This window comes from Podarcis vaucheri (genome assembly GCF_965113315.1).
Source record: "Podarcis vaucheri genome assembly, chromosome: 14".
Classification (NCBI taxonomy): Eukaryota; Metazoa; Chordata; class Lepidosauria; order Squamata; family Lacertidae; genus Podarcis; species Podarcis vaucheri.
This window is the reverse complement of record NC_138752.1, coordinates 36,870,317-36,896,692: the sequence shown is the minus strand read 5'-3', so window position 1 is coordinate 36,896,692 and position 26,376 is coordinate 36,870,317. Positions and strand designations below refer to the sequence as shown.

At 46.4% G+C, this 26,376-nt stretch overlaps 3 protein-coding genes across 6 annotated transcripts in view; 2 read left to right on the top strand and 1 right to left on the bottom strand.

Moving 5' to 3' along the window:
- The window catches only part of LOC309518765 (glucagon receptor-like), a 30,537-nt gene extending 27,661 nt beyond the window's left edge, over positions 1-2,876 (top strand). Inside the window, exon 14 of the mRNA XM_082199258.1 lies at positions 449-2,876. Coding sequence (XP_082055384.1) covers positions 449-520 — 72 coding nt within the window. The 3' untranslated portion in view covers positions 521-2,876. The remainder of the gene's footprint in view (positions 1-448) is intronic.
- A 697-nt stretch (positions 2,877-3,573) lies between these two features.
- ANKS3 (ankyrin repeat and sterile alpha motif domain containing 3) lies at positions 3,574-24,449 on the bottom strand. 4 transcript variants are annotated; one of them, XM_082199094.1, is made up of 17 exons: positions 24,345-24,447; positions 22,270-22,453; positions 20,398-20,596; positions 19,256-19,377; positions 16,085-16,166; positions 14,293-14,428; positions 13,799-13,957; positions 13,083-13,211; positions 12,557-12,669; positions 11,459-11,626; positions 11,073-11,197; positions 10,019-10,160; positions 8,900-9,072; positions 7,633-7,718; positions 6,962-7,045; positions 6,695-6,789; positions 3,574-5,884 (listed from the first exon to the last, which is right to left on the bottom strand). In XM_082199094.1, the coding sequence occupies exons 2-16, from the start codon at positions 22,437-22,439 to the stop codon at positions 6,713-6,715; spliced, it is 1,965 nt and encodes a 654-aa protein (XP_082055220.1). In that variant the 5' UTR covers positions 22,440-22,453; positions 24,345-24,447; the 3' UTR covers positions 3,574-5,884; positions 6,695-6,712. The 4 variants fall into 4 exon arrangements, with proteins under 4 accessions (XP_082055220.1, XP_082055221.1, XP_082055223.1 ...); XM_082199095.1 differs by lacking the exon at positions 24,345-24,447 and adding an exon at positions 22,567-23,658; XM_082199097.1 differs by lacking the exons at positions 22,270-22,453; positions 24,345-24,447 and having other exon boundaries at positions 19,256-19,373; positions 20,398-20,511.
- Positions 24,450-24,765: 316 nt separating this feature from the next.
- The window catches only part of DNAAF8 (dynein axonemal assembly factor 8), a 96,289-nt gene continuing 94,678 nt past the window's right edge, over positions 24,766-26,376 (top strand). The window contains 2 exon segments of the mRNA XM_082199257.1: positions 24,766-24,887; positions 25,880-26,056. Of these exon segments, the coding sequence (XP_082055383.1) occupies positions 25,928-26,056 (129 nt within the window). The 5' untranslated portion in view covers positions 24,766-24,887; positions 25,880-25,927.

Sequence of the window (26,376 nt, the reverse complement as noted above, 5' to 3'; positions counted from 1 at the left end):
TATACAGCTCATACTAATCCCTGATCAGTCTTACCCATTGGAGCCTCTGATTGGCAGATGAGGACTTGTTGCTGCTGACATCACCAAGAGATGTCTGGTGGGTGCTGACTGGGCCTTTTTGGTGGTGGTTCCCTGGTTGTGAAATGCCCTCCCTGGTGAGGTGTGCTTGACTCCCATCATTATTAGCTTTCTGGAAGGAATTTGAAAACATTCCTGTTTACCCAAGCATACTTGGTGGCTGAAGAATACTGATTCTGGCAACCCCAAGATCAGTGGGTGGAAGGATGTTTTGAATCGCAGTTGCTTTTAACTGAAACAGCTTTTAGATGTTTTTAATTGTTACTGTTTTGGGAATATTTTATTCCGTTTTAGAAGGTTTTTGCTTAGCTTCTCAGTTGTATATCTGGCCTGATTCAGGAGGCTGTTCTTATGCTCTCTTTTCATCCAGGTGAAATCCGAAATGAAGAAGAGGTGGCAGCTTTGGAAACTGGACCACCCTGCCCTCTGCTGCACCCAGTAAGAGGAAATTGGGGACGCCAAGAGCTCCTTAAGACAGTGATTGATGCTCTGTCCTATGATGCTGCACCTGGCATTCTCAGATGGCCACAGAGTGCTTGGGGCAATGGTGGTGGTGATGGTCACAGCTTTTTGGAGGACCACAGGCAACGTTCTGAAAAAGGGGGCAGAAGTTATTTCTACCAGTTGGGCAAAACATAGAAATTGACATTGCTGGCTTACAGCACCCAGACGATGATAAACCAGCCATGAAAGGGCATTAGGAAGTGCCAAAGAGCCTGATGGAGGGTGTGCATAACGCTGCAGAAGGAATCCTGAAGCTCCAGGAATTAGAGAGGGATGTGTGCGTGTCTAGCTCTATGGTACAGCATCTGCTCTGAATGGAGAAGGTCCAGGTTCAATCCCCAGGATCTCCAGATAGGGCAGGATGAGACCCCACTGGAAATCTTGGAGAGCCACTGTCCAGCCAGAGTAGGCAATACCAGATGAAGACATGGTTTGACTTGGGATAAGGGAGCTTCCTGTGTTCCATGTCTCAAAACCAACTCAGGATTCAGCTTTGGTAGGATGGCAATCCATCCTAGGAGATCACCAAGGGCCTTAATACTGTCCTCTACCACCTGTTCCCATTGTTCAGCAGCTGCTATCTACCTTCAAGCTTTTCACAGAGGTATATTCTGTACCAGAGAAACGAAGACCTCCTCTCTCAACTATGAAGGCTACAGGCTTCTAGACCAAGATCAAGATAGCCTTGCAGACACAGGCACTGAGATCCCTCTTCGGTTTTGTTTCTGAAGATGCCAGAGCAAGAAACCCACTGAGGACCCCTTCAGGTGACGTCATGGCTCTGTAGCCCAGGCATTGGCCAGCCTGACTCAGTGTGGGAACTCTGCAACGCTCCCCTCAGCTATGGCTGAGCCCAGTGGTTTGGCTCCAAAGAGGACACTTCTGGGGAGTCAAGAGGATTGTGCTTCGCTCAGCTTCTGCATGAGGTCCCTGTGCTCATTAAAAAGCACAAGCTTCTGATGCATCACTTTGCAAGGCGCCCTGTTAACATTGGGAGAACTCAGAGTACTTTCCCTGCACACCCTGACCTTCTCGGGCTTCACGCAACCAGCAGTGGACACACTTTGCATTTCAAACAACAACTGCGTCTTTCCCCCTTTGGGCAGCTCTGAAGGTTTTCTTTGGCTGCCCAGTGTGTGCGGGACGATGACCATTCTTCATATACCACCATCTATCCATATATGTCACTTTGCAAATAACAGGTCCATGGCTTCAGGGGGCTGACGTGCAGTGCAGATGCAAGGGAACAACACGGGAAAGGGAGAATTTAGAGGCATGGGAAGAATATGCAATTATTTCAAGCTGGCTTTGTTACAGGGCAGTGACTGGTGGTGGGAGGAGGAGGAAATGATGACTCTTCTAAGGGAGGTTGCCTGGAAATGCCTCTCTCCCACTAAAGGGAAAAGGCTGTAATTTTGGGTAGAGAGGTAAGGTCGAGGTCAAAGGTCACACGAAGGAATGTGCCAAGAAATAAAGCACATAGAGGGAAGTGTAAGGCCATGGAGGGTTTTGAAGGGAAAAACTTTGAGGGCATAGGAACATGCTCTGAGAGGAGGGGCTGAATTGTGCCTTATTGAACTGAAGCTACTGCCCCCTCCCTCTGCAGCACTAGCCTTTCTCTCTGGCTGCAAATAACTTTGAGGGGTGTAGGCGCTACAGTAGCCCCTCCTTCTCCAGGGAAGAATAAGGATTGCTGCACACAGCTAATTTACTATGCCGAGCAACTTGCAGAAGTCATTGCTATGGAAAAAAACAGCCTGGAAGAAAGCAGGAAGGGGATGTCTGGAGGCTGTATGAATTGAGCTACCTTGGAGGCGGCAAAAAAGATGCCTGTTCTGGAATGGGCAGTGCTACAAAACATTTAAGTCAAGTGTCCCTTTAGTTTTATTGCAGGGGGTGGGGGAACGAAGGTGACCCAGCCCTTGGCATTTTGGAGAATGCTTGCTCTGCAGCAGGAGTAGCAAACCTTTGAGCCTCCAGGTGCTACTAAACTACAACTCCCATCAGCCCCAGTAAGCAGGGCAGGGGTGATGGGTGTTGTAGTCCAGCAACTTCTGGAGGACCAAATGAATCCCATCTGTTCTGCGCCTGCTAAGACTAAGTAGGCCACTTCTTTTAAATGTAACACTCAAGGGGAAGGATAGTTTCACACAGACAACTGTTCTACGCATGTTTCAAAACAGTGCCAATTATTTCCAGCAAAAGGGATGCCCCTTAGGGGCAGGGGGAGGAGGACGAAGCACAGCGGAGAAGAGCTGGATGACTTGGACGTCAGGGCTGCGTCAGAGAAGACACAGGCACAGCTGCAGTGGAAGATTTGAAGGATTGCAGGTCTGGAGGCTCAAAGGGATTCTAAAGCACAGCTATTCCCCACCACAAGTTTAGCATCTTCTAGAACTTGCTGTAGAACTTCCATTTTCTCGGCAGGTTCTTCCTTTCTGGGAGGTAAAGGGTACACGATGCAGAGCATCTGTAAGTAAGATGGAATAGAGGACTCCCATCCAACACCAGTCCCTTCATTGCAGGCTTCTGTAAACACTCCAAGAGTTTTTCAAGCTAATAAAACTTTGAACGCCTTCTTCATTACTGAAGTACATTCATGTTGGTTGCCATTCTGTGTGACCACCTCCAAATGCAGTTGTGTCATAGGATTATTTTTTTTTGGGGGGGTTCTCTAATTCTTGCACAACACCAGAGCAAGCCATTTCACCAGGAAACAGCCAATATAGAGTGTAATCTGTATTTGTTACAAGCAGCAGCACAGCTACTCCTATTCCTGCTCAGGTAATGTTTGGAGGGGATCATGAGGGATGGATCTGCTTCCTGTGAATTTTACCATGAGGGTTGGGTACGGCTATAATCCTCTTGCTGCTGCCACTATATGGTGCAGGATTGTAGCTCTTATGAAGCACAATGGAAGGAGGAAGAGAACACGATTGTAAAGATCTGAATGATATAATCACATGCTATGCACAACAACTAAGCAGCAACTCAGAAAGTAAGAGTAAAATTTATTCACAGATCAGTCAGTGCCTGTTAAATGCTGGTCATCAAATGTAACTTTTTTCTGAGATCTCACTCTCCGCCCCATTGTTATGACCACAGATGTACTCAAATGCTGAAACTAAGCCCACATTAAAACACCCCAGAACAGAGAATGGCAACCTCAACAGCCATCAACTCGCAATAACGATCTTGCTAAACCACGTCCAATCCTATTCTAGTTAGACACAGACCACCTTGGGTTTTCAAAAGCTCCAGATCTTCTGTTTAAAAAAATGATTTTGCTCCACCGTCACTCAAAATCAGCAGATCAAAAGGAAATTGCCACCACCTTTAGTTCTCACAAGCAGTAAACATAATGGTGGAAATATGCTCTGAGCTGTACCACTTTAGCTTGTCTAGAAATGAATACCCCACCACACAGTACAGTTTCCTGCACGTTATAAAGCATGGCAGGAAAAAAGACTGGGTTAAAAGAGCCATCATCTCCCAACATCTGGTGCACGGAGGAGGAATCCTTTCAGCCTCTCAGTGTAGTCTGAAGTTGTACAGCCCAGCCATAGGCTTATTTTATTTTTATATAATACCCCCCATTACATTATTTCAAGGCAACTTCACAATTTTAGCAACACAACATTAAAGGCAATAAAACATGCAACATTTAAAATCTTTTACTATCTGTGAGAACTAGGCTTAAGATGTGCATCAGAAAAGAAGGCTGTGAAGCAGAGGGGTTTACCCCAAAGCAGCCTCCCTTTGCTGAGCCTATCAGAAGTCGCTTAAAGACACACACATCCCCCTCTGTGCATTAATGGGAAGGCTACATTTTGCACAACAGATGCAGAACAGCATCCACCAGCCTGCTAAAATGTGCACATTTTTGGGTAACTGTTTTGCATGTTTCAGGAGTGGAAAAAATGGGACAGCTTTGCTACTGGGTGCAGCCATGCCTGGCGTTGGGATAACTTTTTATTCTGTAGGTTAAATACATGGCCGTGTGATTCATCTGCTAGCTGCTTCAGATTTATGCTCCTGCTGTCCACGCACAAGCCTTGCTTCACTTTATACCTGCATCATGTGAAGACCTAATATTAACACAAGAATTTTCTGAGACAATTATGTGCTTTGTGCTTAGGTTTCCACGCAATACAGGTGTGCAGCAAACCAAGGCCTATGCATGAACTCTATATGATGACGTACATATCAGAAGTCAGATAAATGAAAAGGCTTCACCTCTTTCTTTCTCCCACCCTCACCCCCATTCTCCAAAAATCAGAGAAGGCCAAGCAAGACACAGTACGTGTTATTCAGTAACTCCCGGACTGCCTACATACGTTGCTAGATGGGCTTGGGGAACCCTCTTGCTCTGAATCCTGGAGTCACTTCACACCATCAGCTAGCCTGGGATAAACATTCCCAAGGTCACATCAAATGCTGGATTTCCATTCTCCAAAGTGGGCATGAGTTCTTGCACATCCCAGGATAAGCAATCCCTGTAAGTTGTGGTCTTTGGTTGCTGGAACTCACAGATTTTCCTGGCCAAGCCATGAGCACCCCAAGTCAAGACAGCAAGAAGTTTTATAACTTCACGCCTACGGTGAGAGGTGCTATCTCATTGTAAGTTGTTGTGAATAAAGCCACAAGTTCCCTGTTGGAAGAATCAAAGGCTAGGAGAGGCCCAGTGGTTGCTACTATGGAGGCACTTTCATTGAAAAAGTGTGTGTGTGTGTGTGTGTGTGTGTGTGTTGCTTTCTTTCTTAAACAATGGGCTTTGATAATGGAACCTCCTCACCACCATTGCAGTGCCAGCTTAGGTATACACCAGGCCTCCATGCAGCTGGGCAGGACACAGAAGTCCTTGCATTCCTCAAAGAGGTAACCTTCCAAGAATAAAACCCTCTAAGCGTGGGGTCTCCTGGCCACCTCCCACCTCATCTTTCCTCCCATGTGGGCACAGGGAAGGGGACCAATGGAGAGGAACCTGGTTGCCAAAACAAACAGAATATCCAGCAAGAGACGCAGACACAAAATGCCTGCCTTGGAACTTCCAAGCTTGGAGAGACCCCTTTGCTTCCAGCTCTTCCAGCAGGATTTAGATGCCATGGTCCTTCTTCAGCACAGCAGACCTGGCCTCCCTTCTCTGCAACGGCGCACCTGCTTTCCTAGGACAGCCGCTGGCAGCTCTCACTGCAGATGACCTGTGCCATCGAGCCATCTCTCTCTCTCTCGCACTCACTCATGCTTCCTCCTCAGGTAAAACACAGCTTCTGGGTGGAATGTTCACCCGACGTCAGAACCTCTGCAAAAACAATCGCACCCAGGAAACAAAAAAGAGGCAGTAGCATGAGGACTTGTGCTGCATGGACTTTGGCCAGTTGTTCAAAGTGGTGGTGGCAGGGGCGATTTAATTCAAAAGTTGCTCTAGCTGCAAAAGTTTGCATCCAGAAAACTCAAGAGCCCTGCTGGATTGGAGCAAAGTTCCATCAGGTTCGGCGTCCCCTTTCTCCATAATACAAATTATAAACTGGTTGTGTCATGATTTTCCACCTTGTTAGGGCTACTGCACTGCCCCACCATCCTCAGTCTGCTCTCAGCCAGCCCCCACTTGCTTAACTGTTTACTGAAAACCAGTCTGGAGGGTGGTATTGCCTGGATGGGGATACAGCTAGGGATATCTCACTCTGTTCCTCATTGTTGGCTCTCTTTTCTTCGCCTTCCACCCAACCAGCCCCAATGGGTGCCAGCCACCACTGCCCGAGTAACCATCATTTTACAAGGGTGATGACACTGCTTTTGCTGGGGCTTGTGTCCGCTACCATTTTAAAGCAGGGTCAAAAACTTGGTTTTTTATACTGTGATGGCTCTCAATCAGGCATGAGTTGTGTAGAAAGACTGTCAGTGGGGAGCAACAACTAGGAATCCTGAGGATTTGAGGAGGGGGAGGAGAGTATAAACCAGTATAATGTTTGCCGCACAGATATGCCTTTACGCAACCCTGACCTTGGAGGAGAGCGGACAGAACGCTTGAAAGCAGAATGCCACTTTGCTACCAAGTGCTATCTCTTCTCAGACAGACATGCATCTCGTTCAACAGCGCTCCACTACGTACCTTCCTCTACTCCTAGGGCTATTTCTGGGGCGGCTTGCCCTTCTCTAGACTCTGCAGGCTCTCGAGATTAAGGTTGACAGAACTAAGAGCCTTCCCTGGGGACACAGAAAAGCTATAATAAGCACAGGTGCCAAGGGATGGAGATGTTCTTCAATGCAGGGCAGGGGAGAAGGGAAACAGCAAGCCCGTTATTTGACTTGGACTTTACGCCCACCAACCGGTGCCAAACAAGGGGAACATGAGCATCTGATGATCTTCAAACCTTACCCATTTCCCCCCAGCACTGCTCCAGAAGAGCCGAGAGCTCAGGCAGACTGAGGACCTTCAAGGAAGACGGCCATCCTTCTGGGCCTAGGGTAAAGAGGCAGAATGGGCACAAAGCATCAGCATATTGTGGGTCAGCACCCATTGGCCTGGATTGGGCCAAACATAGAGTGTGTGTGGGGGGGGGAGCAAACACTGGGGGGGGGGGAGAGGAGTCAGGACAATGGATTGAACCAGGGACTGCCAACTTGAAGTGGTGGATTTGGCACTGAAGAGTCTTCCAAATTTTTATGTCATGGTGAGGTTGCGCGCGCACACACACACACACACACGCACAGAGAGAGACAGACAGACAGACAGACAGACTTTTTACTTGTAAGGAAAAGCAGCAGTCAGTCTCCATACATTTTTCATATGAAATAGCTGAGACCTGGGGAAGGTGAAAGGGTGATGAAGGGCGACTGGGCTCAAAAATAAGCCTGTCCTCTGAAGCCACTTCCTTTTCTCTCTCTCGCACACAGACACAAGGCTGGGGAACCTACTGCCCTACAGGTGTTGCTGAGTTGCAACGCTCATCATCCTTGACTGCTGGCCGTGCTGGATGGGACTGATGGAGTCCAGAGACATCTGGAGGGTCACCTGTTTCACATCCTGCACAACAACTGCCCACTTACTGGGTCCCAGCTGCGCTTTCGCTTCCAACAACCGGCCAGCCGGATGCTCTCGGTTCATTCGGGAAGACAGTTCTGCCTGACAGGCCCTACCAGAGAAACCAAAATACTGTCAGCAGGATTCTGTGAAAAGAAATAAAAACCACACAAAGTAGAGCACAAGAAAGCAGGATAGTGCAGTAGTCTCAAGTGCCACACAAATATCCTAGAGCAGTGGGGTAAACCTTGGTATGCCACTGCCACAAAAATGAGGCATCAGCACTGAGCACCTAAGACAGAACTAAAGAGGAGAGGAGAATTAGGACAAAGGGAATTTATCCCCCGAACATCTTCCTAACTCCTGGGTCATTTGCACACTACAGATGCTACTACCTGAAAAGGTGAATTCTGCTGCTTATACAGGTTGTGTAAAAAAGGCATACATGTTGGAGAATTCTGCCATTTATTGTTCCACCCAAATCATTTGGGTCTTCTTAGCTGCCAATGAGACGGCAGGAGCAGGAAGGGGATGAAGCCCCTCAGCAAGTAGGTATCCAATTTAGTCATCTCTGCTGTGGCAAATGTCCCACTCACTTTCTCTTTAGGCTTTTGGCAGGAATCCTTCTATACTCTTTAGATCAAGGTGTGTATACTCTGAGTTGCTGCTGACTTGTAGTGTAATTTTGCTGCTTGAAGCAGCATCCGTATACTGTCCTTTTCATGCTTTATTCCTCAGGTGAGCACTTCTTGGGGCATAATACTACATTCATAACAAACACATGTTACAATTCTGTCAAAAGCTCCTAAGCCTCTTGGGTGGGGTGTATAGGAATACATGTGAGTGCTGGATACACATGTGGGTTTGGGCACACAGCTTGAAACAATGCGACCCCTACGATTGCACCAGGCATTGCACCCACACACTTGGATGTAATCACAAACCCCAGGGGCTGGAAACCTGTGTTTATTTTGTAAAGTTTTTAAAAAATGAAAAACAAGATTCTTAACACGTTGCACTGAAATCATATCCAGTGCTTTTCGCTGGCACTTTTTCGGAATCATGGACGCAACTCCCACATTAGGCAGCTAAGGCTGAGAACAAGAGGGAAGGATGAATTTCCAGACACAAAGCCACAAGCCTTTGGCAGTCATTGTCACCAAGTGCCTGGACTTCCCCCCAATTCAGAATCCTGCAGGTGGCACACTGGCTTCGCCTTGAGATGAAGGAGCTTACAGAGAAGGGAGTGTAAAGAAATGGCGAGAAAGTTTGACCTTTGTTGGAGGCACTCACTGCATCTGTTCTAGGAGGATTCCAGCATTCCTGGCGATGGCCTGCACCTCTCGGAGTTTGGCCTGAGCACTGCTCCAGACCACATCCCGCTCCATCAAGCAGCTCTCCACCACGGCACGCAGCTCCTGCTCCTGGGATACCTGACCCTTCAGCCCTTCTACCTCCTCGCACCTCTGGAAGGGAACACAGGGAAAGTTGCTAAGAGACAAAGGTACACATTTGTGAGTTCCAAAAGAACTCCCACAAAACTCTGGCCAACAACTGTTCCTCTGCTTCACTTTACTATCAAACTGAGTTTGGGTTTGGGTTTGGGGGGTAGTACTAGCTTGCCAAAGGCTTTCCAATCGCACCAGGTTTCAGATCTCTCTCAATATATAATTTTTTATTGAGTTTTCGTTTTTCTACATTTCAGATTAAACATTTTACAAACTTTAAAATATCCAGTGACTTCCTTCCATGGTTCACATTGCGTATCATGTTTTCCTGCATGTTCTACTATAACCATTCAAATCAATTTTCCACTTTTACATCAGTCAAATATTGTTTACTCTGTTGAATTTATCTTAATGCTGCCAGCATTTTCAGCTGTATACAATTATTTTCCATATATTCAATAAATATTTTCCACTTTTAAAAAATATATACGTTCTTCTTGCTCTCTTATTCTGTGTGTTAAACCCGCAAGTTCCACATATTCTGACATTATAAGCTGCCAATCCTTTTTACAAGGGACCTTGCTCACTTTCCATTTTTGGGCTAATAGAACATGGGCTGCTGTTGTTGCATACATAAATAAACTTTTCTGGCACCTGGGAATTTCTGTCTGGGTTATTCCGAATGAAAGGGACTCTGTTCTTTTGAGGAAGGTAAATTTAAACATTTTTTAAAACTCATTATTCACCTTTCTACTTGTCCACCACATGAAAAAAATAAATTCCTCTCATCAAGTTTCAGATCTCTTAGCTGTGTGTCTTATGCTGTATCTTTCTCAATCAACTTCAGACGAACAAGGACATCCTCTATGACTAGGAAGGGACAAGGGCATTCCCCATGCAGAAGGAGGTGCGCTTGGCCAGAGGCAGAAGCTTCTCAATGGGCTTAAGAAGCCGGCTTCCTTACCTTATGGAGCTGAATGGCCAGTTCCTGCATTTCTGCTTCCAGGCGATCAGCATAGGCCAGCTCCAGGGCATCACTGGGAGGCCGGGCGCTGCTATGCCATCGAGCAATGGCAGAGGTCATCTTCCTCTTTGGTCCAAAGAGGCTACAGGGGAGAAAAAGCAGCAAAGGTTTAGCAGCAAAGCTACTGCCTCCCTTTTGCTACTCCCTTCCTTCACTGGGGAAGTCTGTAGGCAAAACAGAACCACCCTGATTTTCCTAGACATGCTGAGACCCAAAGAGAGATCAATGTGAGCAATAGATATTCACACATAATGGGAGCTTCAATTAGATCAGTGTTTACTATGCTTTCAAAAAACGCAAAGAAAACCATTCTGAAAACATACCGTATTTTTCGCTCTATAGGACGCACTTTTCCCAAAAATGAAGGGGAAATGTGTGTGCATCCTATGGAGCGAATGCAGGCTCCTTGGCTTCAGCGATAGCAACGGGAAGCCTCTGAAGTGGCTCCCTCTGCGCTCCAGAAGCTTCACGTTGCTTTCGCTGAAGCCTGGAGAGCGAGAGGGGTTGGTGCGCACCGATCCCTCTTGCTCTCCAGGCTTCAGGCAGCTATCCGCAAGCCTTCGGAGCGCGGCGCCAACTCAGACAGCTATCCGCAATTCTCAGGAAAACTGCAATTCTCAGGAAGCTAGCTTCAGTGCTTGTGCAGTATTGCCACACAACTGTGTACGTTCTGCAAAAATATTGCAGATTATACACAACTGACAAGGGCAGCTGTCCAGGTTATGCAGTCTGCATAACACAGAGCAGAAAAAAAACATTTCTGAGAGAGAGCATTAAAAATTCTTTGGGAGCTATTCCTATATTGAACTGAGAATAAATAATTGCACAGCAGCCTTGCCAGCTGGGACCCAGGATTCTGCTAACAATGACAGCAAAATTCTCAGTATCTCTGGTTGGAAGGTACACGTTGTTCCTGGGGTCATTTCCTATGTTCCTGATTATGACAGCACTTCAAAGCTAAGCCTCCAGCCAGCCAGCAAAGAAAGGGACTCACGTGATGCCAATCTCTTTCAAGTCACTCTCTGTCAAGGTCAGGAAGATGCGAAGGTCGACGTCTTGCTCCTCAAACACTTGCAGGTACTTCAGGCAGCCAATCTGCTCAAGAAAGGTGGCCAGATCCTGCAGCCCAGGCAGCACACAGAGGACAAAAAAGAGGGAGAAGTTCAGGACTCTTAAATGCTGAGAGACTCTAGCTGGATCACAGCATGTTGTAAGCCAGGATCTCTGCCCCTCTAGGCCTTTAGCACCACCTTGCCCCCTGCAATTTGACACGGCACCTAATACACAAGGACTGTCTCTGACACTAGCTCCTCTGTCCATCCCTCTGTCCCTTGCCCTGTCCAGCCCCAGACGGTTTTCTGACCACCATGCCATGGTTACCTGGGGCCCCGTGTAAGATGGTGCCTCTGTGTGAGAGGGGCTGCAGTGATGGCTGGACACCCGGGATCGGTAAGACCAGTGGCTGTCGCTGTTGCTGCAGCGATTCTTCGCCTTCATGTAGCTCTTGGGGTGCTTTCGAATGGAGAGCTTTGTTTCATGGTCTGAATCCTGGAAAATATAAAGTAGTGTCATGTTTTGAGAAGAAGGAACGCGACGCAGCTCCAAGTCTCAAAGGGATGCAAGGACATCATTATCTTTTTCTTCATGGTGTGAAGCATCTGTACTCTTACATTCTTATGAAGCAGGAAGAATGGAAGTGAGAGAGGCTCCTCTTAGCAAAGCAGAGAAAGCAGAGGCAATGGGAGGAGAAATCCAACACCACGGAAGGACAAATGAATCCTCTTACTCCAGCTTCCCAAGATATCTGAACAAAAGTGCCTTACCAGCCACCCACAGACAAGGCAGGGGTAGGGAATCTTTCTGAACCCAAGAGCCACGTTTCCAAATGGGCAACCTCTTGAGGGCCACATGCCAGTGGTAGGCACTGCTAGAGCCAAGAAACAGATGTGAATTTAACTTGAGCCAGTGTGGTGTAGTGGTTAAGAGCGGTAGTCACGTAATCTGGGGAACCGGGTTCGCGTCTCTGCTCCTCCACATGCAGCTGCTGGGTGACCTTGGGCCAGTCACACTTCTTTGAAGTCTCTCAGCCCCACTCACCTCACAGAGTGTTTGTTGTGGGGGAGGAAGGGAAAGGAAAATGTTAGCCGCTTTGAGACTCCTGAAGGGGAGTGAAAGGCGGGATATCAAATCCAAACTCTTCTTCTTCTTCTTCTTTTGTACAGTTGGCTACAAACTCTTGTACAAACAAAGGAAGCGGCATTATCCTAGTTCAACGACACATTCCAGCCAGCCAAAAACAGAACAAAACTTGAAGATGCGAAGAAGGCATGGTGAGGGGTGTGGTCTGGGGGAGACTCCAGAAAACCAGAAGAGGGAGGTTCCCTAATTTGAGGAGTCAAGGTTTCTTTCTATACACCAGGAGTGGGGAAACTTTGGTCTGCCAGGCTCTTCTAACTGTAATGGTAGCAAAAGACTTACCTCGTTGCTTTCCAGAGAGCCCTCGCTGCTGACCCCCACAGCTTTGGCAAGACTTTCGCTGCTGCTGCTGGTCCTGATGGTGGCTAAGTTATTGGTGAAGAGGGAATTCTCTTCTGAAATAGGCAGAAGTGATGAAACAGTAAGTTTCACATTCAGGCCTCATAGATGCTTACTGATGGCAACTTCGTGGATTACCTATTCTAACGCAAAACATACACTACCGCAATAGAAAGTGATTACGTCAGGAAGTCCCCAGAGTTGGCCAGGCTCACCCAATAGCTTGGCTCACTCCTGTGAAATACTCTGCCAATATTCAGCAGGTGCCTTCTTTTTCAAACTTTAAAGGCCTGCTGAAAACTTGTTTTATTCCCTCAAGTTTATGCTGGCAATTAAGAGTACATCTTTCCATAATAGCTGATTTCTGATTCATTTATTTACATGGTTTTATTGTATGGTTTTATTTAGATCATTTTTTTAAAAAAAATGAACAGCAGTATAAAATAAAAATCATGTTAAAGAAAGGTACCCCGGCTGCTGCTGCTTTCCACATCATGCTCATTGATGGGAGACGTGACATCTCTGTAGCGGAGATCTCCTCCTTCAAAGGCACTCCCATCATCATTAAAGGTAACATAGCCTTCTGGAGGGACCTGCTCTGTGTGCAAAAGGGGGGCAGAGGGAGAGAGAGGTGAACAAATGAAAAAAGGAAAGGAAGAGATTTTACTTGTTGATAGGTTAAATGAAGAGGCTTATCTTTCCCTCCACCAACCAAGAGGTTCAGTACTGCCTCTTGCTTTTTCTTCTGCTGGAGCTCATCACGTTACAGCTCTACGGAGGTTTAGAGGCTTGCTTGGAAGTTTTGTTTAAAATTAAGCGCTATACAAATTATGTTAAATAAATAAATATAGAATCCAGAGAGCAAGCAGCTGTGTTCCAAGTTCATCAGTATAGGAGCATAGGAAGGTGCCTAATACTGAGTCACATCATTGGTCCATCTTGCTCAGTGTGGCCTACACTGATTGGCAGCAACCCTCCAAGGTTTCAGAGGACATTCCCAGCCCTACCTGGAGGCACCAGGGACTGAACCTGGAACCTTCCACATGCAAGGCTGATGCTCTACCAACCAAGCTACAGCACTTCACTGAAAATGGTGTTCAGGGTAGGAGGGTGATGAAGTAATCAGCCGCGGGACAAGAGGAAGCTACCCATTGAGACAGAGAGAGGAAGCAAGCCTGAACTCACCATAACGAGACGGGCTTTTCACTCCAATTCTGACCGCCGTGATCTTGGCCAGAGCATGGGGTCCTTCGTGAATACTGGGGCCTTTGGACTTGCGAGCAGGCCTCTGCCTCTGAGGGGCAGAGTAGGATTCATCCGAAGAGCTGAGATCTTCATACTTTCCTAAGTGTCAAAATGCATCAAGTCAGTGGATGCAGAGTGCATACAAATATTAAATTCCAAGGGCAGCATCCAACTAATTAGTTCTGCAGTGCCAAGGAACGTCCACTCCTTCTCCTTCTCCCCTGCCCCATGTTCACTAAATCTGTCATGGGATTTCCCCACCGCTTTGCCACAACCCTCAGCCTTGGTCAATTGGTCCAGGTGGGAGTGGGAAGAACTGGTCTAGTGAAAAGATGGGAGTCAGTGACTAGAAATGCAGGCAGCAAGCAAGGTTTCTGCCTAAGCAAGCTGAAAGGTCCTTTCCATGCGAAACTATAAAGAGACGTGAGAGTCACCTGGGCCCCTGCAGAAGACCTTGGGCACAGGGGCTGTGTGCAGGTCTAACAGCCCCACAATCTTCATGTGTCCATACTTCATGGCCAACATCCGTGCCGTCGCCCCAGTGCTATCGCGTACATCCACTCTCACACCCTGTTGGGAGGAAGCAGACATTATTAAATTTTGCTGACAGGAAACGGGAGGGAGGCTTAAACAGATCCAAGGGGCTGTGTGGTTGAACCCAAGAGTGCACTTTCACATGCTGTGTCCCTGAAGAATCAACCAAAGGATTTGCACCACCAGCAAGGCTCTGCATATCCACCATCACCATTGCATTTGTGCTCTAGCCAACCTGGACTCCTTGGGGAGAAAGGGCAGGGCATAAATTCAGTAAATAATTTAGCTTTGAACATTAAACAGTTTTCAGGGCACAAAGTTAGAAATCTTTGCTTGCGTTTGTGCTATAAAAATGGCACCACTATGTGGTCAATGTATGAATTTCAGGCTTCAAGAGCTCCAGCTACTCTTTGGACAAGATATGGCTACAAGAAGCACCAGGCTCCATGCCAGCGAGTCGGATTCCTGATCCCTTTTGAAGCACGAGAGCAGAGGCAAGTGGGATCTATGACAAAATATTGCAGTGCATTCTCACTACTAAATCCAGGATGTCTGGTGTGTTTTGAAAGATGGACACACAAGCTCATCCTAATGATGGAAAGTCAATGAACCATCTTCAGTCCTGCTTGAGGTTTACTTGCAGGCAGTTACAGAATGTGGAGTGTCCACTTTTGGATGGACGTGTAACAGGCTATAGCATCCTTCCCTCTTCCTTGGATGTCTCTAGTGCAGCATTCCATCAACTATTAAAGGAGAAGGTTTGGGAGAAATGAGGAAGGTGGGTGGGTGGGGGGAGTGTATGACTTCCTAACCCAACACTGAACAAATGAACCCAGCCTATTAAAAACTAGTTTGATAGGCTTAGAAATCAAACACTTGAAAAAGCCTTCATGACAATGAAATTAAAAAAAAACATGGGTACACAAGCGTGTAGGCATGAGAACCACATAAAAATCCAAAGGTCTACACATGCTCCATATAAAGAAGCCTTTGCTGAAAAGACTTTTGTGTGCTGCAGCTGTTGGGGAGATATGTACAAAAAAGGCTTTATCCTGTACGTTTCACAGCTTTCAAATCCCTTTGGGGGGAAGGAAAGAAATGTGATAGATGCAAGCCTTCCCTTTCAACCATCTTCACCCCACTTTTATCAACAGAAGAAAGGCCTACATGAACACCCTTGTTTGACTGACCTGACATATTCCCTCCCTCTAATAAGACATGTACAGGATGACTATGAAGAAGGTCTAGATGTGATGCTGAAGCAAAGAGCTGGCATTTCAAGAGGCTGCTACAGAAAGTGCTATTCATGCTGAATGTGAATTAACTGCACAGAGTGATTCAGAGACTGGTTTCAAAAGCATGGTATCTCTCAAGAGTAGGAATGAAGTGGACTATGTTTCTAATTAAGGCTTCCTAAAAGAAATGTTATGCATGAAGGCAGATCAACGGGAGCATCCAGCACGGATCTAGGCGTGGGAACATGCTGAAGAAGCTGCATGGATGTGAAGCTTCTCTGATTTCCCCTCCTGTGGCAATAATCAAGAGCAATCATTGAAAGAAATAGCCTCAAATCAAGATTTAGCTTTCTTAATATAGTGGCTTTTCAAATTGGTGGTATTTCTGCATAATGGGAAGCACAATTGGTTGCGGGGAAGGTGCCTTGGACCACCTGAGAAATGAACACTCACTTACATGATTGAGAAGATACTGGACAATGATCTCATGGCCAGATGCAGCTGCTTCCATCAGAGGAGTATATCCATAAAGGGGCTCCCTGGACAACAGAAATATATAGCCCATGAAAGGCTCAAGTCAGAAAATGGGGCAGTCATCAGCGCAACGGGGGCATGCTAGTTATCCACAGCTAGAGGAAGCAGGGAGAAAAGTACCAAGAGGAGGCAACCCTAGAGGCATAGATCTTGGGACTCCTTAGTTTTCACACCACATTCCAGGTTGAATAAATAAAGCGACCTTACACAGAATCAGACCGCCAGTCCACTGAGCCTAGTAATACTGACTCTGAGCAGTGCTCTTCAAGGGGTTGGGGTTGGCCTTTGCCAATGGCTCTGCTGCCCTCCAGCTAAGGGGCTGAACCTGGGATCTTCCACCTGCAGAGCAGGTTCCATACAACTGAGCCATGGCTCCACCTGTTGGCTGTGTCAGGCTTGTCCTTGAATTGTGCTCTGTGTATTTTAAGCTCTATGTCAGGGATGGTGAGCCAGTGGCCCTCCAGGTGATGTTGGACTGCAAATCCCATCATCCCTGAATGCTAACCTTGCTGGCTGGCCCTGATGGGAGTTTGAAGGGCCACAGGTTCCCCATCTCTGCTGAAAGCTATGGGCTACCAACTGAAGCCCCTGGCCCAATCCAACACCTTGAGAAGCCTTGCCACCCCTCATTTTCTTCTCAAATTGACAGGAAACTTAGGCTGAGTTAATGGTGAGCGGCAAATGTGCCCCCAAGTTGTACCACCTCAAATTGCAGGTGGCGTCTCACATGCTTGAATACATTTCCATTCAAGAAAATGTCTTCCACACAAAATACTAGTGTGTTGGGAAGATGAGTTCTAGCTTGGTTTTCTCTCCAATATGCGAGGCCAGGAGCGCCTTAGCTAACATTAAAAACAAAAAACAATCCTTTTGTATATGGAATGCTCACTATAGTGCTCTCTTGAAACATCAGCTGAAGAGAAAAACTGGGAATGATGCCAATGAAGTCTGATGGTTTGTCTTCAAAACTAAATTACCAGTTACTGTGTCAGAAGTATGAACTTTTCCTGCTGGAGTTTTCACCCAATATCCTCCATGGAAGGAAATGGTTCTTTCTGGCAAAACAAACAAGCTGGTGGCACTCTGGATTCTGAGACTGTTCCAGGAATAGGGACCAAACCCACCTCAGAAAACACATTTTTGGTTATTAAGATGGAAGGAATACTGTAGAGAAAGCAACATGAGATTCATGTCCTAAGAGGAGAAGAAAGAGTCCACCGAGAGCTTTTTTTAGTAGTCAGGGGATGGCATTAAAGCCAGAGGAGAAGGTTTGAAAATGAGCCATCAAGGCAATAGGCAAGATAAAGAAGAGAAGAATCTCAGAAGAATGAATTGAGAGGTAAGATTTGATAAGGAAAGAGTAAAGAGAAACAAGTACCCTTTTTTGTAGAAGTGAAAAGGAAAGAATGGAACCCCAGCAACAGCAATGCATGCACAGATTCAGTCTTGCCACCAGGTCATCTCACTAGTCCCTGTGCAAGTTTGTGAAAATCTGCCCCTTGCAATATGTTTCCCACTTCTGCCCATCCCCACAACTAAACGTTGTTTGTACTTTTACCCTCTACCAGAAGAAATAGCTATCACAAGCAAAACTGGTGGGATGTAAGATTTTAGATAAATATGCTTACTCTTGTTACTAATTATTTTTAAGGGAGCAGTCAGAAAGTCTGCTCCATTTCTCTTACATCAAAAAGAATGGAAAATTAATCATCTGCCTAGAAAGTCTGAAGGCAAGCAGATCCGACTCGTCACAGTTAGCCAGCCTAGGCCAAAATCTGAGTGAGATTTTATCTGAAGCATTTTTAACCAATGTATTGCTTTAGGCGTAATGCCTCCTACCAATACATTTACCCCCTTCAATTCTTGCACTGTGCTGTTTTTTTTTGCCCTACATTCAAAGCAGGCAAAGTTTAGTTCAATTTATCCAAGTCAGGAGTTGTCAGCCTTTTTGACAAATGCTTTGCTGGTCAACCCCAAAGTACTGTTTCAGTGCCCACCTACAATGAAGCTTCTGTACCAGGGATGACTGGATGTGTGTTACCTCTAGTCTACTGAGCCAGGGAGGTGACAGGAATGTGGAAGAGGAAGGCAGGTCAAACCTAATCTGTGTGCCATATCCAGACCCAGAGGCCTTCCAGCCTTCCAATGTTACAAACATTGGTGATCTGTATTATTTTATCGTGTTTTTAATATTCTGTTGGGAGCCTCTCTGCCAGAGTGGCTCTGCCAGATGGGCGGGGTATGTATAAATAAATAAATAAATAAATAAATAAATAAATAAAGTATGTATGTATGTATGTATGTATGTATAATGTAAAGGTAAAGGGACCCCTGACCATTAGGTCCAGTCGTGGCCGACTCTGGGGTTGCGACACTCATCTCGCTTTATTGGCTGAGGGAGCCGGCGTACAGCTTCCGGGTCATGTGGCCAGCATGACTAAGCCACTTTTGGCCGTTTACCTTCCCGCCAGAGTGGTACCTATTTATCTACTTGCACTTTTGAGGTGCTTTCGAACTGCTAGGTTGGCAGGAGCAGGGACCGAGCAACGGGAGCTCACCCCGTCGCAGGGATTTGAACCGCCGACCTTCCAATCGGCAAGTCTTAGGCTCTGTGGTTTAACCCACAGCGCCACCCACATCCCTCCATGTATAATGTATGTATGTATGTATAAATAAACAAATAAATAAAATAATAATGTCATATGCACATAAGAATAGGCTGCTGGATCAGGCCAGTGGCCCATCTCATCCAGTATTATGTTCTCACAGTGGCCAACCAGATGCCTATGAGAAGCTCACGAGCAGGAGCTGAGAACAATAAGTTTCCCCTCTTGAGGTTTCCAGCCACTGGTACTCAGAAGCATACTGGAGATGTCAGTCACATACGGGCACTCATGGCTTAACTACTCACAATCTAGATGCAAGAGTACAGCAGTGTGACTTCCTATGTTTTCCCCTCTTTTGCATCTGTCATGAAAGTATTTTTTCTATGAAAGCTAAGCTACTTCTTCCCCTTAAAATACCACCAGATATCTGAAACAAACAAACAAACAAACAAAAAAGCAAGCCTTTCACAGGCCCATTTCTCTCTTACCTGCAGTTCGCATTTGCTCCATTATCCAATAAGAACTTGACCATTTGCTGATGGCCAGCACTGGTGCAGTGGAAGAGGGCAGTCCAGCCATGGATGTCCTTCATCTCCAACTCGGCACCTTGCTTCAAAGAAATACAGAGGGGCTGTTAAGGTAGGGCACCTACTGCCTGTGACACTGAAGCCAGGATGCATTTCTGTACAAACAAGGACTCGCAATAATGAACAGAGGGGGAGATCGCTTATTTCAGGCAGAAATTTACAACCATGTTACTTTTAGTTTCTTATTTCTATACCACTTTTCTATTATGCTAACAACATAACCAGGGGAAAAGAGCAGCAATGCAGAGAAGGCTCTTCTCACAGCAATTTAATAGCAAACCACTTACAGTCGCAGTGCTCCCATTTTATTCTGGGTTATTGCATCAATTTTATTCACTGTCTGATTGAATGCATTCAGAAAAATCATTCGAACAGGATCCTGCCCCTGCCCAATTCAGTGTGTGGGGTGAGTGGCAGGTGTGGAGGAGTGACTGGAAACAGCTCTAGCTTTCACACTCCACCAGATCAGACACGGCTGTGCCAGGGAGGGTGAGACTCGGCTGCCAGAGTCAAGTGGCTTTTAAATTAATACCATCACAACCTCAGAGGCAGCAGAGAAAACCTAAATAGGAATAACTTAATATGCAACCTGATAAAACAGAGGACTATTTGTAAAGTAAGGGCACAGCCCTGGACATTGGAAATACCCGAGGTGGAGGGGAATGGGTATATAAAACATATCACAGTAATGAAAACTTTACCACTGAACCTTGCAGGAGCCTTAATGGTGAGAAGGCACTCTAATCACCGCTAACTACGAAGCAACAGCCTGTAACTTTGAGCAGACTTGAGATTTTGAAGGATCCTATAATGCTGCTGCACCCTACGGGAGTTATGAAAGAGGACAGCAAGCTTTATCTCACAGCCACTCATGGTGTCTGAGATTGCCACCCTTCTCCTTAGTCCCACAGAACTTAATGGGAGCCACTGACAACCACCCCTGAACAGCCCTGTTTGCACTTTTGGTTCCACTTCTTAGTCATGCGTGATATCTTTAGACTGCACAGTTGGTGCCTTTCACAGCTATTGCCAAGTACACCCACCTGAAGGAGGAAGGCAGCAACGCTCTCATTTCCACAGCTAGAAGCCAGCATCAGCGGAGTCTGCCCTTCTGGTGTTGGTACATTCACATTCACGCCAGCCTCTAGCAGTATGCGCACAATGGTGTCATGGCCGATGTAAGAGGCATACATTAGTGGCGTCCAGCCACCGCAATTCCGCTGATTCAGGTCTACCTCCCCACTGAAAGGCATGAATCAGATTTGTGTTCCATGGGTAGCTTATCACAGGCAAGTTACATAGTTTTTGAAGGTTTTTCCTAACCTGGCCCTTTTCACTCAAGGAAACAAACAACTTTAGAAGTCTTGCCAATATTCCTGGTAGCAATGTGTGCTCCCACTTTGCCAGTAGCAAGCGAAAAGGTTGACAGTAGCATTCTTCTAAGCATTTTGGTCACACCATTTGCATAGCTTCCCCTAAAGAATTCTGGTAACTTTGCTTTAAGGGTGATGGGAATTATAGCTTTGTGAGGTGGGCTGAACTACAGTTCCCAGGATTCTTGGGGGAAGTTGTGACCGTTAAAATGGAATAAATGTGCTTTAACTGTAGGGTGTGTATGTAATCAACTACTACCTTGCTTCAATGTTTTCTGGTAGCCTTTAGCCACCTTCATGTTTCACAAAATTATTTTGAATTGCACGTAGTGAAAAAAGCCTGGTGTGTATGTGCAACAGAATGAGGTGGTAGAATGGACTCATTTTTTAGGCTGAAGGTGGGGTGGGATTTTGGAATATTCCCCCATGGATAAAAATCACATGGTGAACTAAAAAGTAGCTCACTGCGGGGAAAAGGTTATAATTCAGACTGCTCCCTGATGTGCTCATTTTCTGCAGAGAAGGGCTGTAGCAGAATGCCTCAGATCCCATCTCTGGCATCTCCAGGAAGGGCTGGAGAAATAGAGCTGAGTGTCATCAGCATACTGCTGACAACAGACTCCGAACCTCCGGCTAACCCAAGCCAGTGGTTTCATGCAGATGTTAAGAGATAGGACTGAGCCCTGCAGAACCCCACATTGAAGGTTCCACGGGGCTGAAAAGCATTCCCCAAGCAACAAACTCTGGGGATGACCACCTAAGTAGGACTGGAACTACTGAAAAGTGGTGCCACCCACCCACCCCTAGTTCAAACAGTCACTCCAGAAGGATACCATGGTCAATGGTATTGAAAGCCTCTGAGAGGTCGAGAAGAATTAACATCTTGCCCTAACCTCTGGAGAATACCAGGGGAACAAACGGGCATCACAAAATGGGAGAGGGCACTCAGGGGTGATTGTGTCAATAGCCCAAGCCATTTGGGTGTTCCAGGGGTCGGCCAGGGCTTCGACAGGGGTGCCAGTCATATCAGCCGGAAAACCTCCCAGAGCTGTTTGGAATCCCACTGGATCCATCAGCCTCCGAGGGCAGACCTTCTTAATAGGTCCCCCACCTCTGCAAAGGGGAAAAGCTGCTGACAGTTTAAATCTCAACAGGAAGTGATCTGACCATGACAAAGGACTGATATCAATGCCCCCCACCTTCAAATCACTCTCTTCCTGCCCAGTCAAGAAAACAAGGTCCAGAGTTTTGCCTGCCATGTGCTTTGAGCCGGTGACATGTTGCGACAGCCCCATGGTTGTCATTGCGACCATGAAGTCCTGAGCCACCCCAGAGCCAGCTGCCTTGGCATGGATGTTGAAGTCTCCCAGAACCAACAGTCTGAGAGTCCTCAACACTGTCTCTGAGACCAGCTCTGTCAGCTCAGGCAGGAAGACTGCTGGGCAGTGAGGCGGGCGGTAAAGTAGCAGAATCCCTAATCTGTCCTGATTGCCCAACGCCAGGAACACAGTATTATTCCCTCCCCAAACCTCTCCTCCTTACCGTTGAATATTCTCCTTTACCACCTCATACTGGCCAATTGAGGCTGCTGTGTGAAGGTCCAGTGGAACATCTAACTCTTGGCGACAGACCATCGGAGCTGCGCCATGCCACATGGATAGGCTGAGATTCAGCAGATCCGACTCGCTGGCTTCATCACTCAGCTCTGACATTGTGTCTTGGTGGGCTGAAAGACAAGCACCATCAGTTCTTCACTTTCACTACCTTGCTAAAAGGATTTCCAATCATCTTGGGGTATGATCTGAAAGCTCCTGAAGTTGGGACCCTGGTATACCTTACCTTAAGTTCAATGGGTGAAAAGGCAGTATACAAATAAACAAAATAAGGAAATCTCCTGTCTTTGTGCATTCTTCACAGGATTAGAGAACTATCTTCACTTACTAATGTCTAAATACCAATGTGCTGTTAAAGGCACAAAAGCAGAACGGATTCAATCACAAGACTGAAGGAAAACACATACATCCATGCATTGCAAATACTGGGAAACCTAGTATTTTTGAAATGTCCATGAAAGGTTGACTGTTTTGCAGGTGAGACCTATTCACAGTGAAGGGAACCTAGAAGGTGACAAATGACCGCTCTGATACTTGGTTCAATTTGCTTTTTTGTTCTTGAATGACAAAGAACTATACAGGCCATGAAACCTCATGCCTTAAACACTGGAAATCCCACACAGGTACACGAAAGGGTCCTTGATAACATACCAGCTATCACCCACACTTTCAATTTTATCCTCAAATCTGTAAGATTCTCATTTTAATTTAACAGTTTTCACAAACACATCAATTTTATACCCATTATGTGGTACATTTTATGTTATTAAAACAGTAAAATAAGTTGCCTTGATGTGGCTTAGTTGTTGTATTAAGCACTTCGTAATACACTCCAGGGACAACACATAGTAAAGAACTGTAAATGCATATAAATAAATATTTCAGTCCCCCACCCCTCAGAGAACTCTATTTTATTTTTTGGGGAAATGTTACATCTCTGAGTTGGAAACCCTCTAACAAGCTGGTTTTCCATATGCAAGGAGTTCTTGTGTACAGAGCAGAATACAGCAAGAATGAAAGGACCAGGAACAAAACAATTTCGTGCACCCAAAAGATGAGCAAGAAGACCAGGCTATAACTGTTCTCTCTAGCAGAGCAATACCTATGAGCCAGAATTGCTACTGCCATTGTTCTTTACAGAGGGCCAAACAGTGAAAACTACAGCCAAAACCTACCTAACTCCCTGCAAGCGGAAAGCAAACATGTGCGTGCAAGAAAGATAGGGTCCAAACCTCCCTCCCAGGACACTAGCTCTACAGTGGTACCTCAGGTTAAGTACTTAATTCATTCCAGAAGTCCGTACTTAAACTGAAACTGTTCTTAACCTGAAGCACTTTAGCTAACAGGGCCACCCGCTGCCGCCGCGCCGCTGGAGCACGATTTCTGTTCTCATCCTGAAGCAAAGTTCTTAACCTGAAGCACTATTTCTGGGTTAGCGGAGTCTGTAACCTGAAGCGTATGTAGCCTGAAGCGTATGTAACCCGAGGTACCACTGTATTTGTGCAGTAATTTTTGCTTTGCTCTGGTTGCTGTTCGTTTGTGTGGAGGAGCCCTCAGCCACGAGGCACCTCTGCCCTTGCAGTCTGAAGTGACGCAGCCCAGGCATAAGGCGCGAAGGGCATTCTGCGCTGAGGGTGATGCTTCCAGGGCACAGCTGGGGGACTCTGTGTGCCCCCCAACTGCTGGACTCCAACTCCCATCAGCCTCAGCCAGCAGCGCCAAAGGCCAAGGTTGATGGAAGTTGGAGTCCTGAAGTACCTGGGACGCTCACAGGGTGCCCCCCCCCAGACCTACGCAGGAGGCAACAGCCCGCAGCTCAGAGGCGCCCCTCACGCCTATGCCTCCAGGCTGCCCAGAGAACCAAGGCCCGGCCAGTATACTGGGCTCCACCTAGTGAGGCAACAGCACGCCAAAGACCTCCTGCGCCCACAACCTCCTACGAGGCTCCGCTTCCAGCCCGCCTAACACAACTTCCGCCTCCTCTGCTGCCTGTACAAGCCTCACCTGCTTCACCTCAGGTCGCCTCAGCCGCTCTCCCGGAAATGCCCGACAATGACGTCGCGGGCAGAGCGTCAGGACTGCCGGAAGGCCCCGCTCTCGCTCTCTGCACCATGTGATCATCACCCGCCTCCTGCTGGAAGCGGCGAGATTGCTCAGCCAGCCAATGAAAAGCTAAGACTGTCGCGCTCCCCACCCGCAATACTCCTTCGCCGCGCCTTCCGAGCGGATCAACCAATACAGGGATAGGTCCTGGCAGGGCAAAAAAAACCGGAAAAAGCAGCGAGCGGAACGGAAAGGGATGATAGGAATGTGCTTGACACCGCTGTCTGTGTTTTCTCCATATCTTTATTGCATATTTTTGTTGCCATAAGTTTCTAAGAGAGGCAGTACTGGCTACGCCCCCCAAATGTTAGTTTATATTAGCCTGTCAGGACTCCAGAAATGGGCGGGGAATCAGGGGCGGGGCCAACAACCGAGAAGCGCACCCCGTTTGAATAGAGACGTGTGGTGACGGCGGGCAGAAGGGACGTTCATGACAGCTCTCGGGTAGGTAGCTTGCGAGCGACTGAGATACAATGAAAGGCGGTGGGGAAACGTCTTGGTGGTTTGTCCGCAACCGGGATGCGGTCAGGGAAGTCGCCTGGTAGGTCGCGAGGGAAGAGCGGCGTCCGGTTGCTATGGAAACGGAAAAAGCGGTACTCGCCGCCCTGCGGGGCGTGGCCAAGCGATGCAACGTCGCCATGGTTACCAGCCTCCATCTTGCCTCTCCACCAATCCCATGCTTAGTTTTCCTGCTGTCAGCTTCATCGCGCGCTCGTCAAACTTTCCATTTTTAAATTGAAAATATAAAATTATACAAATATTAAGGAAATAAATCCGCAGTCCTGTTAAGAAGAAATCCTCCTCGATTTCAGTGGGACTTACTCCCAGGTAAGGCTGCAGTCCTAAACCCACTTCCTTGGGAGTAAGCCCCACAGAATTCACCGTGACTTACTTCTGTGAAGACATGGTTAGGACTGCAAATATGTGCAAATATTTTTCAGGAGGTAAAAAGTAGAAAAGGAAAATATATGTCACTCTGACAGTAGTAACACAAACATTTAAATAAATATTATGTACAGCATCATCCATGCTTACCAAAAATATATGTTCCTGGCCTAAATATTTAGCAAGATTTTCTTCCTCAGCTTAATTCTGTTCTGCAAACATAAAAAAGGCATCAAATGTGCCACAAAAGTTTAGTGGGCGTTCCTTTTGCCTTCCAATAAATGTCAATGTATAATGTATGTATCTATTTATTTAATATACATCTTGTCTTGCCTTTTTTCATGCAACTTATCTCCAAGGCAGCTTATGATAATAATAAAAAACTATTGTGTGTTTTATTTTAAGTATAAATATAAACATCTGGAAGGCCACACATTCTCCATCCTCGATCTAGACATTCCTACCCTGTGTTTATTCTACTCTGCTCTTCCCGGCTTCGGCTGGGGAGGGCGGGATATAAATAAAATTTATTATTATTATTATTTCTTTAGTACCAGCATCTGAAATTCAGCTGAGTAGGTCACATAGGATCACTTCAAATGGCATCAGAGGATCAAAACAAGGAAAAAGAGGGGGGTCCTAACCTTCCAACAGCTCCTTTCCAATGGGGAGCCATCCTGTCTGCAGTGAAAGATCAGATTCCTTCAATGGATTCTGACACCTTAGTGGTAAGTGCTATTCTCCATTTTCTGTTCTTTCAATCTCAAACCATCTGTATTAGCCATCCAAAACACAAATACTAGCAAAATTTGCAGGAAGACAGTCTTCAGCTCAAAATGTCTTGCCTACGTAGAGTCAAAATTTAAGGAATTGATTTTATAAACCCTGAAAAAAAAGCTTTTTTGCCCATGACATGTTGTGGTAATTTGAATTGTATTTTGATAATTGTGGGTTGTTGTTTTTTTACATACAAATAATTAATCTCATTGTTAATCCTATGGAGCACACTGCAGTATTTACCATGAACTCTGTTCAGTTCCATTGTATT

Coding starts and splice junctions, on each gene's coding strand:
- ANKS3 (XM_082199094.1), bottom strand. CDS start 22,439: ATGTCAGAGCTGAGTGATGAAGCCAGCGAGTCGGATCTGCTGAATCTC. Junction 14,429..16,084: donor TCCAGTATCTTCTCAATCAT/GTAAGTGAGTGT, acceptor TCCTCCCAACAG/GGTGTGAGAGTGGATGTACG. Junction 11,627..12,556: donor GCTCTCTGGAAAGCAACGAG/GTAAGTCTTTTG, acceptor TATATTTTCCAG/GATTCAGACCATGAAACAAA.